General features: G+C 47.5%; 1 protein-coding gene across 2 annotated transcripts in view; it reads right to left on the bottom strand.

Moving 5' to 3' along the window:
* The window catches only part of ZDHHC14 (zinc finger DHHC-type palmitoyltransferase 14), a 291313-nt gene that overhangs the window by 71758 nt on the left and 206334 nt on the right, over positions 1-13221 (bottom strand). For both annotated transcript variants that reach the window (XM_047102756.1, XM_047102755.1), the window contains exon 3: positions 4218-4376. In XM_047102756.1, coding sequence (XP_046958712.1) covers positions 4218-4376 — 159 coding nt within the window. The remainder of the gene's footprint in view (positions 1-4217; positions 4377-13221) is intronic.

A 13221-nucleotide genomic window follows, 5' to 3' on the forward strand; every position in this document is an offset into this window, starting at 1 on the left:
AAAAAAATATTTTAGGGGCGTCTGGGGGCTCAGTTGGTTGGGCGTCCGACTTGGGCCCAGGTCATGATCTCACAGTTCGTGGGTTCGAGCCCTGCGTCGGGCTCTGTGCTGACAGCTCAGAGCCTGGAGCCTGTTTCAGATTCTGTGTCTCCCTCTCTCTCTGTCCCTTCCCTACTCATACTCTGTCTCTCAAAAATAAATAAACATTGAAAAAAAATTTTTTTTAATATTTTATAACTTCAAAGATCCCTTGGCTGAACAAACACACCAAAATACTCAGTTCCGTACATGCAGAAGCAATGTAATGGCAACAGAGAAAGAGAACTAGTGAGAGACAGGGAAAGGTTTTGAGAGAGAAAGAGACAGAAACAGAGACAAAATGAGAGAGAGAAAGAATATATTCACTTCTAGGACTGCAGGTCAAATAAATCAAACCAGATTACAGGGAAACAAGGTGATTCCTATCCCTCCATGAACCTTGTTCTATGCAGTTATTTTGGGAGCACTATGACAACATTTTCCTGGTTATCCACAATAACATTGATGGCAAGCCCTGAGCCCCCCACAGTGTGCACCAGGTCTATACTGGGTCCTTGCTGGGCACAGCTTCACTTAATCCTTAAAAGAAACCTACAAAGAAAAGTACTTAGGGTCGTCCATTTTATAGACGTGGTAACAGTTGGGGGTTAGTCAGATAACCTACTCACGTACCAATATCATCCACTGACAGGACCCGGGTCCAGGCCCGAGTCTGTGCGCGTTAGAGTCAAGTTGCCAACTACTAGGCCCCGCTGACCCATTCTATATTTGCGCCAGAGTTTGCTTTCCACGAAAGCTTTCCATTAGTCCTCAACTAAAAATACAGAGCCTTTATAAGTTTGCTCTCATTTCAAACACATTTAACAAAGAAAACTATTCTTCTGAACTGCCTGGGAAACTCCATTTTTTCCTCTCTCTTCTCCCAGCGTAAAGTGGCATTTATTTGTGCACCTAGGAAGAACCAACCCAAACCTGCTCATTACAAGGGAAGGGAAGCCACCTGTGCTAACTCTGGCTTTCAGCGTATCATTGTATTTTTCTCCCCGGCTGCAAAAAGTAGAATTCTTTCAACAAAAACTTTCTATCTAAAAATAAAATCGTGGCAAACTCTGCAATTACACTTCTCAGTTGGAGACGTTTGCTTTCCACTCTATTTTCCCAAATGCAGAAGGAAGTCCAATTTACTGTCTGCTAATGGGTCACACCAAAGGCCCAAATGTAGCACAATGAACCGGAAAACCGAAGCTACGTAGGTGTGAATCACTGTGTGGTTGTTCCAGGAGGGCTGCGAGTAGCTTTATTTTAAGTCAGATATGCTACTTATCTCACCTGTCATTTGCACAGTGGGACCCTGATCAGGGTGTGCCAAACTCCAGCCCCAGGGCCATCAAATGATGCTGAGAGGCAGACGTTGGCCGGTTTCCCCCGTCTTGAGCCCACTCCCAAACCTTCCCTTTTCCTCTCTTTTCCCTCTGCTGTTCTGTGCCTCCCGATTATAGGACCCCACCACGCTTATTGTGGAGTGCTGGATTGCTACTGTTACTTGGATTTATCAGAATGGTTTCATGGGGCGCCTGGGTGGCTCAGTTGGTTAAGTGTCTGACCCCTGATTTCGGCTCAGGTCATGATGTCACAGTTCATGAGTTGCAGCTCCTTGTCAGTGCAAAGCTCACTTTGGATTCTCTCTCCCCCTTCCTCTCTGGCCCGCCCTTGCTTGCAGCCTCTCTCTCTGTCTCTCTCCAAATATATAAATAAATAAATAAGATTTAAAAAAAAGCTGCAGAAGGGCTCCTAGGTATTAAAGACTGATAGCTCTTATTTTCTCAGCTGTTGGTTTCTATAAGACATTGTACTACCTTAAAGTTATACTCTGCGAGAAGTACACCATTAACTGAGGTTGATATATACTTTTGGTAAGGGGATTTTACATCTAATTCATCAGGTTCTTTAAGGGACATGTATGAACACCTATGGGTGTTGGAGGGAATGACTAAGACAATTCTATGAACTTTTAGAAAGTGTTTTACAATAATCCAAAGAGAATTTTAAAGCACTAGGAGCTGGGAGGAAGTCTTACCACGATTAGGAGTCTAGCCTAGAGAGAGGAAACAGAAGATTGGGACCAAATGGTACAAATGAATAAATGAACAGTCAGATGTCTAGAAATGGGTAAACATTTTTATAAATGATAATGAGAAGGAGGTGCCCAGTAAACTCTATGGCTTTGCAGATAACAACCCCCTACCTAGAAATGCCTAGTGGAATAAGTCACTGGACCTCCAGGAGAAGGCAAGCAAAGTTAACAGAAGAGCTTATGTGAAAAGTGTATGCTATATACTATTCCATCATATCACATTCCATCATGCAATATCAAAATTATGACCCAAGAAAGGGTCCTGAGAATCCTTACAGATTATTGCCTGCAGATATTCGAGCCATCGCAATGCTCTGGCTTAAAAGTGTCCTCAAGATGCGCACGGGATGGCTGACGTCACCAGGAAGCAGATCAGAAAACTAACAACGGTTGTCATGTGTCTTTGTAGGAACACTGGTGTGCCCCTACATAGACGACCAGGTGTAGTTTTGGTCATCACCCCCACAGAGGGCCACAGTAGATCAAGAAATTATCCAGAGAAAGCCAATCAAAAATAGCAAGGGGGCAGAAGTAATAACAGAATAGCAGCGATAATTATGGAACCTGTACACTAGCTACTATTCTAAGTGTTTTCCTTATATTGATTCATTTAATCCCTCAACCATCTCATTTAGTAGTTACTCTTATCAACCCGTTGTATAGATGAGAAAACCGGGGATAGAGAGTTTAAGTAGACACGAAACTAACATTTGTACCCAGGCCATCCAGTGCCAGATTAACAGCTCTTAACTCGAGCTACTTGCAAAATGGGAGAAGACTGAACGAAATTCCATTCTGTTCTGCTGGGAGAGCAAAGGCTAAAAGTAATTCATCTAAGTTAATAAAACCAAGACAAGGCCTGATGGGGAAAACATGGACTTTCCACCAAAGTGCAGATTTTTAAAGTTAGGATAAAGTGAATTTCAGACAAAAGGAAAACAGCTTTGCACAGCAGAAGTACATTATAAGCTTGCATTTTCCTCAAGAATTGAGACTACAAATTCCAATAGACTCAGAATGAGTGTTGGCCATTGATGATGCTGAGGGGAAACAGGTTTGTTCTGAGCTAACAGAGGATTCCTGTGCCTAAAGCCCAGAATTACCCTTGGTCGTTTTCTATTAGAGGCAGGCTATGGGGCTGGAGAAATGAGGGTCTTTCCCCGTGGGCAGAGCCTTTGTGTGATCACCCTTCCTGTGACTTGGGACTTCTACCACCTCCTTGCCAACTTCATCTCTAAGAAGCTCCAGCCCAGGACAGAAGACGGTGTGTGGGTGTGCCAAGCAGCTCTCCATCTGAAGTGACAGGAAGTGATTGCCGACTAATCCCAAGGGGCTGGGACCCACGGCCGTTGTAAAATCTTGTACTGGGGTGGATCTGGTGGAGCAGTAGAGCCACATATCACCACTGATGACCTCTGTGCTACACATTCCCTCCGCCTGTTTCTCCAGTCCGTCCTGGAGAAAGCCAGTGGACAGACAGGGAAGGCCTTGGTGGTCTCCCGGAAGAGCGACGATCCTAACTTAGGCCTGGAAGTCTTCTGGCCTCTGCCTCTTTTTCTCTCCTGAGGCTTCAAATGCCTCCAGTTCCCCAGCTCATTGCCCCTCTGAGGACTCAGAAGAACATCACTAAGCACCTCGGGCTCCATGTGCAGCCAGCCCTTTGGGCAATGGAGGGACTTGGGGGTAAAATCATTTCTAGTGCCTGCTGATCCGGCAGCTCCAGGGAACAAAGAACCCCCACTCTGGGGTGTGTGCACCTGCAGGAGACGGCCCAGGGAGCTGCACCGACAGCGGGGGTGCTGGAGGATGTAAGAAGAAAAAACAGAGACTTGGGAACACTGGGCTTGGTGAATGGGATCCGTGGCGGGAGGCACTTGAAATATTAACTATTATTGAGTTGTTCAGTTTCGGAGGATTAAAGAGACACCCATGCTGACTCTCTTTAGCACAGTCTACACCAGGGAAATCAGCCTCCCACGTCAGCTACAGACATTTTACCACTTGCCCGAGAGGTGGAACAGAGGCAATCTCTGCTTCTACTCACCTACGCAGTTATCGCAAAGGCTACAATGAGAGGCACGAGGGGGCCGGAAAATCTTGCAGGTGAAACAATATTTAAGTTTCACAGTCTGGCCATTGATGATGACTTCTTTGGTTCTGGGAGGTGGGCGGTACCCCCCTGAACTGGTGCCGTTTGCGATATCTGTGGACAAAAGAAGAAAAAGAGTGCAAGCCCTTAATATAATCACGTATCGGCTGCAGGCTCCCACCCCTAGGAGGCCTGGAGTCTGCACTTCTAAGGGCAGCAGCCACACCTGGCCTTTCTGGGAGGCACCCGACGCCAGACACCCAAGAGGACCTGCCGTCCCACCGCCTTCCAGCTCCTTGCCAGGGCTGAGGCTGCCCAAAATAGTTCACACAGGCAGCGGCCACGTGACTGAGTTCTGGCCAATGAGGTTCGAGCACACATGGCCAGGCCCAGCCAATGGGTCCCTCCCCGCGGAGACCCGCCCATTCTTTCCTCTCCCCGCAGGGCCGCTGGGGAGCCAAAAATTGGGGACCTTGAATGTGCAGAGGACGGCTGCCTCTCTGATCTCTTCACTCTCCATACTGCTACATACTGCTACACCAAATTCCCAGTGTTAAATTTCTGAAGGTCTGGGTTTTGTTACAGCAGCTAGTGCTGCCCTAATTAACACAGTGGGGGATACTGACATCAAGATCCTTCTCTGATGATACATTCCAAATCCAGTTTAAGAATCTCCCACCTTGCACATTGGCCTCCTCAAAAATACCAGGTATTGGATGAGGGGAATATATAATACATATGTATATATATGTGTGTGTGTGAGTGTATATATATATACACACACACTCACACACACACATATATATATTAAATATATATATATATTCAAAATAGATATATTTAAATGTATATTTAAAAAATAATCTCTATATTTTGTTTATTGTCTGACCAGCATCTTTCATTATCTTCTAGAACCAGTTTTTTAAACGTTGAAAAAAAATACAAATATATATTTTTTTAATTAAAAAAATTTTTTTAATGTTTACTTATTTTTGAGACAATGCAAGAGACAGAGTGCAAGCAGCGGAGGGGAAGACAGAGGGAGACACAGAATCTGAGCTGTCAGCCCAGAGCCTGACTCGGGGCTCAAACTCACTGAGCTATCAGCCCAGAGCTCGAACGGGGTGAGAGCATGACCTGAGCCGAAGTCGGACGCTTAACGACTGAGCCATTCAGGCGCCCCTGTATTTTTTTTTAAAGTTTCATTTTATCTTACAAATCTGGTTCTTGTCTCTGAGTTCACATTAGAACCACCCAAGGAGCTTTCTAAGTTCCCCTAATGGATGGACCCTGCCACAGACCCATTAAATCAGAATCGAGCCCCTGGGGTGATTGTAAAGTGCTGCAGGGTTGAGAACCCCTGCTCTACAGGAAGATGAAACATCCAGTTTTATTCTCCTCTAGGCCCCTCACAGCCCTGTGAGCCCTGTCAGGAAGAATTGGGGGCAGCTGCCTGTGCAGCCCAGCACAGGAGGCCATGGGGGGATGGAGAGTAGCAAGACTATCTAAGGGCTTCGCCAAGAGACTCTGCAGCAGATAAACAGCTAGAGCAGACCCTAGGGGCTGGAGGAAATCTTGGGAAACTTCATGGTGGTCTCGAAACAGAGCTGGTAACTTTAAAGGTAGCTGTATTTTACTTCACACACACTGAAAGGTCACACTATTTTGCAATAGTTGCAACATGTGATACATTTCCCAAATGGTATGAGTCCCAACACCCACGGGGCCCCCACAAACAGCCTGGACAGGAGTTACAGGAAGAGCTTCCACAACTCCTGATATTTCAGTCCTGCCCTCAGGGAGGCTGATTTCATTGGTGGGGGTACAGTCTGGCATCGGGGTCGAAGAAACTACCGAGGTATGGTGATATCTGCAGAAGTGCACTTTCTTCCTGCCTCCGTGCTCCGACAGAATCCACCACTCACGCGTCATGATTTCAGGGGCCCTTCACCCTTCACCCCAATCTTCTTTAACAGGAGAACGGAGGCCTGAAAATCTGCCCCTTGCCCTTTGGCCTAAGTTTGGTATTTGTAAAAATACCAACCCAAGTGGTAGAGAGGGAGCATTGTGAGTGGTTATCAGCCATTTTCTATTCATGGAAAATTAAAGTTCTACAAGCAGGTTCTAGAAGGAAAGGACAGAGAGTTCAAGAACACCTGAGGCAGACAAGGCGGTGTAGAGGGCAGGGAAATGGGAAGACTAAGGAGCAGCCTTCCGCTTTACCTCTTTGCTGAGGACAACTCTTCTACTTAGAATAATAATTACACAGCCACGGAGCCATCCCAGGGACCCTGGGTGGCCTTGCCAAGCAGGATACCCTCTCTTGGCATGTGCCCCACTGTCCTGGCACCCCGGTGGCTGCCCTATCAAACCTCTCAATGGATTCTGTAATAAGGAGAAAACAAAGAGAGGACATGGCTATGTACTTCCCTAGCCATCAGGGTAAAAATAACTTGCTTTGAATACATCAAAGATAAGGTCAGCTCTCTAGAGATTGTGCCAACTGGGTGCCTAAATTAATTATGACTTGGTGCTTCACTAGACTTATATCAGCCATGAAATCTACTGTATCCATTTGGCTCTTGAAAACATGCGTAGAAAAACTAGAAAGCCAGATACATGTGTAAAAATAATAACCCAGGGGCTCCTGAGTAGCTCAGTCATTTAAATGTCCAACTTTGGCTCACTCAGGTCATGATCTTGCGGTTCATGAGTTCGAGCCCCGCCTCAGGCTCTGTGCTGACAGCTCAGAGCCTGGAGCCTGCTTCAGATTCTGTGTCTCCCTCTCTCTCTGCCTCTCTCTCTAAGTTTAAAAATAAATATTTAACATTTAAAAAAATTTTTAAAAATGGAAATAATAATCCAATCAGCAGTATTAATTTAATGTGTTAATTTAATCAGAAAAGTTGAAAGACTGAATTGTCACAGAAAGTGTCTTAAAATGCAGGGATGACCATCTTCTCCACACTCAAATTACTAAAATAGCCTAGTCTGAGTAGCAGGGCCTTGGAAAAGGACCCGCTAGCACCTGATCCTGTTGTTCCAAAGTACATTTTTGAAAGGTTAAAAATTTGATACAATGTGAAGTGAAGGTGAGAATTCAACAGACATGAAAAATTGAGGCTTAAGAATTAAGCCAAATCTGAAAACTCTTTGACTAAACATCTGGAGAACTTTTCATGTCAAAGAAACTGAAGAATCAGAAGACCTGGATTCAGGACCCAACTGTGCCATTGAAGTGACTGAAGTGACTGAAGATCCACATAACTGAAAAAAAAAAAAAAGTCAACTGGTATTTAGAACCTATGGTTCACCCTCGAACGATGTTGGGGTTGGGGGGCTGACCCCTTACACAGTGGAAAATCCAAGTATAACTTTTGACGCCCCCCAAAACATAACTACTATTAGCCTATTATTGACCAGAAGCCTTACCAATCACATCAAGTTGATTAAGACATATTTTGTATGTTATATTCGTTATATACAGTATTCTTACTGTATATAATATAGTACATTATACTCTCTATATACTGTATATAACACACAGTATTATATACTGTATATATAATTATATACATTATATAATGTACAGTATATATAATACTGTATATAATGTTTTCTTACTGTATATAATATACTGTGTATAATAAAGTAAGCTAGAGAAAAGAAAATGTTATTAAGAAAATCATAAAGAAGAAAGAATACATTTACAGGACTGTTCTGTATTATTGGAAAACCTGCATGTATAAGTGACCCCGTGCAGTGCGAACCTGTCTTATTTGAGGGTCAATTGTATTTAAGTAAAATACTGTGCCAGAGGTCATAGAGGACTCATAAACGAACAAACACAGACAAGGGGAGAAGTCAGCAAGGGGTCCTGCTGGGCTGTCTGCTGGGCAGTGAGTCTCCTGGCCGGTCTGGCCATCCCATTCCCTCAGAGCCGGCTTTCTAGATGGAAGTCTAACAAAACCCTCCCACGGGCCTCCCATGGGCCACCCATGGTCTTTCATGCACCTGGCCCTTCTCTAGACGTCCGGTCTTACACAGAGCCTGTGCTCAGGGCACAGTGGCCTCCTTGTGCCCCCCGAGCAGGCTGCTGTTTTGTACTTCCAGGCACAAAGCCTTCTCCCCTGGGGCCTCCCTTTCATGCTATCTGCGTAGATACCCTTCAGTCTTCAAGGACCAGTTCAAGCTTCTCTTGCAGAAATGCTTTGTAAGCGAGCTGTTTCCTCCTTTGGACTTTCACCATATGACTCGTTTATATGTGTATTATTTTCAATCACTAGACCATGTTGTGCTTTCAGGTACCAGTCCTGTGCTGGGAGCAGGGGGAGGCTTGTTCTCTGCTGGTGATGTTCACAGGCTGGAGGGAAGACCCGGGACCTCGCCAGTGCAGCCACGGCAAGGATCTGCTTTGGGGTCTTCCCCCAGGGGCTGCTGCAGCTCAGGGACCATGCGTTCCCTCTTTCATGTTCCCACTGTCCAGCAGAGGTTCTGGCACACAGTAGGTCTTCAAGAGGTGCATGCTGAACGGGAAGGCCAGTAGTCCCGACAGGTGGGGACGAAGGATGCCTGGACGCACAGGACTGGCGTCCTCCACACCCGTGCGCCAGCCAGAGGCCCACTGTCCTTTGTCCTCTGAGCCAGTGACACTTCCCTCCCTGGGAACGCCTCTCTCAAGATCTCCCTGAGGCTGTTACTCTTCTTAAACGTGTCCACGGCCACTGCTGGCCCAGTGACCCATCTCGCACAGCTAGTCTGCGTATGCGCCCCCAGAGAGGGCCGGGCAACACGGGCAGCTGAATACCTCAGGGCACCCCAAAGTGGCTGTTTCTTTCACATAATAAATTCAGCAGCCACCCCAGCCAGCAGCTTCGGGCATGCCTGCATCCAGGGTAGATGTGAATGATTGGGCCTTGAAACCCAGGGCTTCAAACACCCACCTGAGCACAACGAAAGTTTCTCCTCAACGTGCAGACTGACGCCAATGGCTGGTCATAAAATCCGTTCCTCGTCCCCGGAGATGACGTACACCCGTGGCCCACGTCACAGGGCATGGAAGGTGGTGTTCCTGTTCTAATCCTCAATTACTCTGTTTTTTTGGTTTTGGTCTTCGTCGTTGGCAACAATTGTGCCCTCCGCTTCGGAGAACTGCTCTTTGTGGTTTAAGTACAGACGCCGAAAAAGCATAATTGAAGTCTGCAATATCTAACGGTTAAAGAACACTAGAATTTGTGTGTGTGTGTGTGGGGGGAACCTCTAACAGTACTGCAAGTTTATATGAGTCAGTATTTCTTAAGGACACTTTTATATACGAGCATTCTGAAAGCAAACTTAAGAGCTTGAAATGGTCTTTTTCTTTATAAAACTCCCCCTCCTTGCAAATTGTTGGTAGCTGTTGGGGTGGAGGCAGAAAGAGTAACAGAATCTCCATCTGGCATGAACCTCACAGTCAGCAAAGAACGAGGGGATCTGGGGAGTGGGGGAGGGGCCGTGCAGTGTGAACGTAGGGACACACAACTGCCTGTTGACTAAGTTTTTCACTCAGAGAGAAGTCCTGGGCTTCCCAGAGCCTTTAGTAAGTTGTTTGTTCACGCATGCCTCTTTCAAAGCCACTCTCCGAACAAGTCTTGCTCTTTTCTTGAAGGAATAATAAATATTCACTCATAGCCTGAGCGACCCACTTGTCTACCGTCTTATTGATTCCTGCTCCAAATTCAGGAGAAAACTGTTGAACTTTTAAAACCGCTGACCTTTACCACATAAAGCAAGTGAACTCTGCTTTCTTAAAATGCAAAGGGAAATATCCGAACTTACGAAAGATGTACATTAAGGTACTTTTCCTTTTCCAAAAGGATTTGGAACAGTGGGATTCCCTCGTGCATTGAAGTTTCATGATGATTCACCACTAACAGTGTCTTCGCGAGAGGGAGGAACCTCTGCTAACAAACGTTTGACTGGAATGAGGACACACTGCACTAGGATACAAGTCGTAGGGGAAGTGAGATTTGCTTTATACTCAGATCTTCACGACCCTGTCCATTGCGTGGCTGGAGGACAGCCGTAAGTTCAAATGCATCCGAAATTTCATAAGGCTCATGTCATTGGTGCTTTGCAGCATTTGGGACACAGACTACCCAACCTTGAAATGGTTACCTCTCGGGACGGAAAATGGCTGAGAGCCAATCAACACAGGCTCTTGGCTAACAGTCTGTAAACTTCCAAGCCCACAGGAAAATACTAAGATGATGAAATCTGAGACAACTCAACTATTAAACTGTTAGGGGTGAAAGGGAGAGCAAATTCTGATCTGTCCACAGACACTGGTTAGGTTTCCACTTGAGGGTAAAATGTGAATCTTTTCTCACCAATATATTGGATGGCAGTAGCTTTGCCTCCATAAATGCTTATATACAAATGTGCATTTGAAGGCTCATGAAGGGGTGAGATTCCCCAGCCCTCTCCCACCAGCTGAACACTTTGCTCTGTCAGTTTGTCTTATATGTTTGTCTTCGAGGGCTAAAACTGATGCCTGAGGTGAGGCTCGTGCATGTGGTTTCAATCCTGAGCCACGCGGACGGGCAGACAGGGGAGGGCCCTCTGCTTAGAGGGGCACACGTCAAAGAGGACCGGAGGAAGGACAGGGGCCAGGAGCAGGAGAAGAAGAAAAGCAGACGTGGGGAAGCCATAGGCAGGCATGGGCCCCACATGGGATGGAAGGAGACCTACTAGCAACAGAAGACATAGGCATTCGGGGCCCAGCTAGTCTTTCCCGGTCCCTTCACTCACTAATCCAACGTCTCTGAGTGTTGCAGGCACTCTGATGGACAACACAGACCTGGCTCCTGCCTTCAGGGCGTTTACAGCCTAATGGAGGAGACAGATATTAAGTAAGTAAACACACAACTAAATGCATCATTGTGCATCGTGTTCTCTCGAGTCAGAGAAGCAGGGAACTCCGCTTGGTGTGAGGATCCTTCCCAGAAGAAAGAGCATTTGAACCAGGATCTGAAAGAGGATGGAGCAGGGCTTCCTTAGGCAGCGCCTGTGCACGCGTGTGTAAGCGTGCATGCACGCTGGGAGTGAGGAGCGAGGCATTTCAGACAGAGGGAGTGACTTGTGTCCTGGCCCCAGGACAGGAAGTAGATGGTATATTCAAAAACTGCAGGCAGGTTAGTGTGACCAGAACACAGAGAATGGGAGACGGTCAGAGAGGAAGACGGCAGGGGCTAGATCACACAGGGCCCTGGAGTCACGTTGGGGATGTTGGTGTTCATCCTCAGTGTCCCAGAGATGGGCTGGGGACAGAGGGAAGCAAGACGGCCAGTTAGCAGGGATTTGGAATACGAGCCAGAGATGATGTTAGCCCCAAATAGGGTGGTGGCTGTGGCGATGGAGAGCAGTAGACACATTCTAGAAACGTGAAAATGGTAACATCAGTTATTAGCGGATGTGGTAAATGAGAGACAGGTGGGTGTCCAGGATGAGTCTCGGGCTCTGGATGGTGCAAGGGGGGCACTGTGGCAGCGTCCTGAAGCAGACGGCAGGACTTGTGAAGGTGCAGCGAGGGAAGGAGGGGAGGGAGGAGATTGCCTGCTGGTACTGAGTGTGAGGAAATATCTTGCAGGCCTGTGCACATACAGAGCAGGACCTGAGAGGAAGGGCCTAGGCCGGAGATAAATGTCCCCTGGCTTCTGAAGTCATCAGGAGGTGCGGGGCCAAGGGCTGAGCCCCAAGCCACTCCCACATTTAGAAAAGGATCACTGGAGAGGCAGAAGGAGGGCACAGTGTCACTGAGTCATGTAGTCTGCTTCAAACACATCCGGAAAACCCCAACACTGGAGTCCCTCTGGGGGACTGGTGCATCGGCACAGCAAAGAGGCTAGGAATAAAAAAGTGCAAAGAAAACCCAGGGTTTCCTCAATGAACTTGGTCCTCATACCTTCCAAGGACACCCCCATCCTGTGGGACAAGGAGCGTCCTGTGGTCCCCTAGCACGGAACATGCTGGTGTAGAAGGAGGATTGCCTGGTGGGGCAATCGGTGTTTCCTCTGGACAAAGGGGACACGGCTGTCACTGTGCTCGGAGTGGACGCTGGGGTGGAGCAGGAAGGAACCGCACTCTCTCGGGGCTGGACAGAGAACACTGGAAACAAAGCTCAGCCAGGATGGGCGCGGGCGAAGGGATGAAGCCACCACGCTCCAATGCCTGGACTGCATGCAGAGAGACGGAAAGGCCCGGGGCTAGGCACAGTGTGTCCGCTGGCTTGCCCTCAAATGGGTAGAATCATGGAGGGATGCAGAGTCCTGGAGAGGGAACCTTCCTGCAGGGACGGAGAGGGCAGTGGTGGGGGAACTACTACAGACTCCTGGGGATGGGGATCTGGAAGAGGACCTGGGGCATATTCCCACATGAAGGGATTAGGCTGCCTGCCCTTGCTGGAGGCGTGGGGGGTTGCAGACGGGGTACTTTTTCCACTGAGTCTCACCACCCCCCACCCACTGTGGTCCTGCCTTCATGAACAAAGCAGGGCGGAGAGGTCTGGTGTGGGGACCGTGGCTGCCTGGGAAATGCTCGGGAGGAGGAATGGAAAGGGACAGGCTCTGACGGGGTGATGCATGTGCATGGTTCCCACTCACAGGTCTTCCCTAAGCCCCTCACCGGCATCTTAAGTGGTGGGAACAATTAAAGAGCAGGGGGTAGTGGCAGGCTAAGAAAGGGGGAAATGGTGCATTGCAGACAATAAACCCGTGCTTCACAAAGTGGCTCAGCCTTGACCTTGCCTCTCCTGCATGTGCAGCTGGGTTTGGTCACAGGAGGTAATTTTATGTAGAGACCACAAAGGCTTTAGGCTTACTCTGGATTTGGTCATCAAAGGGCTCATAGGATGGGCCTCCTTTAGGAGAAAACTTGGTGAAGGAGAAAGCATTTGTCAGATGAGAACCTGAACAGGTACTCC

Source organism: Lynx rufus, unplaced genomic scaffold, assembly GCF_022079265.1.
Source record: "Lynx rufus isolate CCGP_SWC_20201006 ecotype Redwood Valley unplaced genomic scaffold, mLynRuf1.p SCAF_6, whole genome shotgun sequence".
NCBI classification, from domain to species: domain Eukaryota; kingdom Metazoa; phylum Chordata; class Mammalia; order Carnivora; family Felidae; genus Lynx; species Lynx rufus.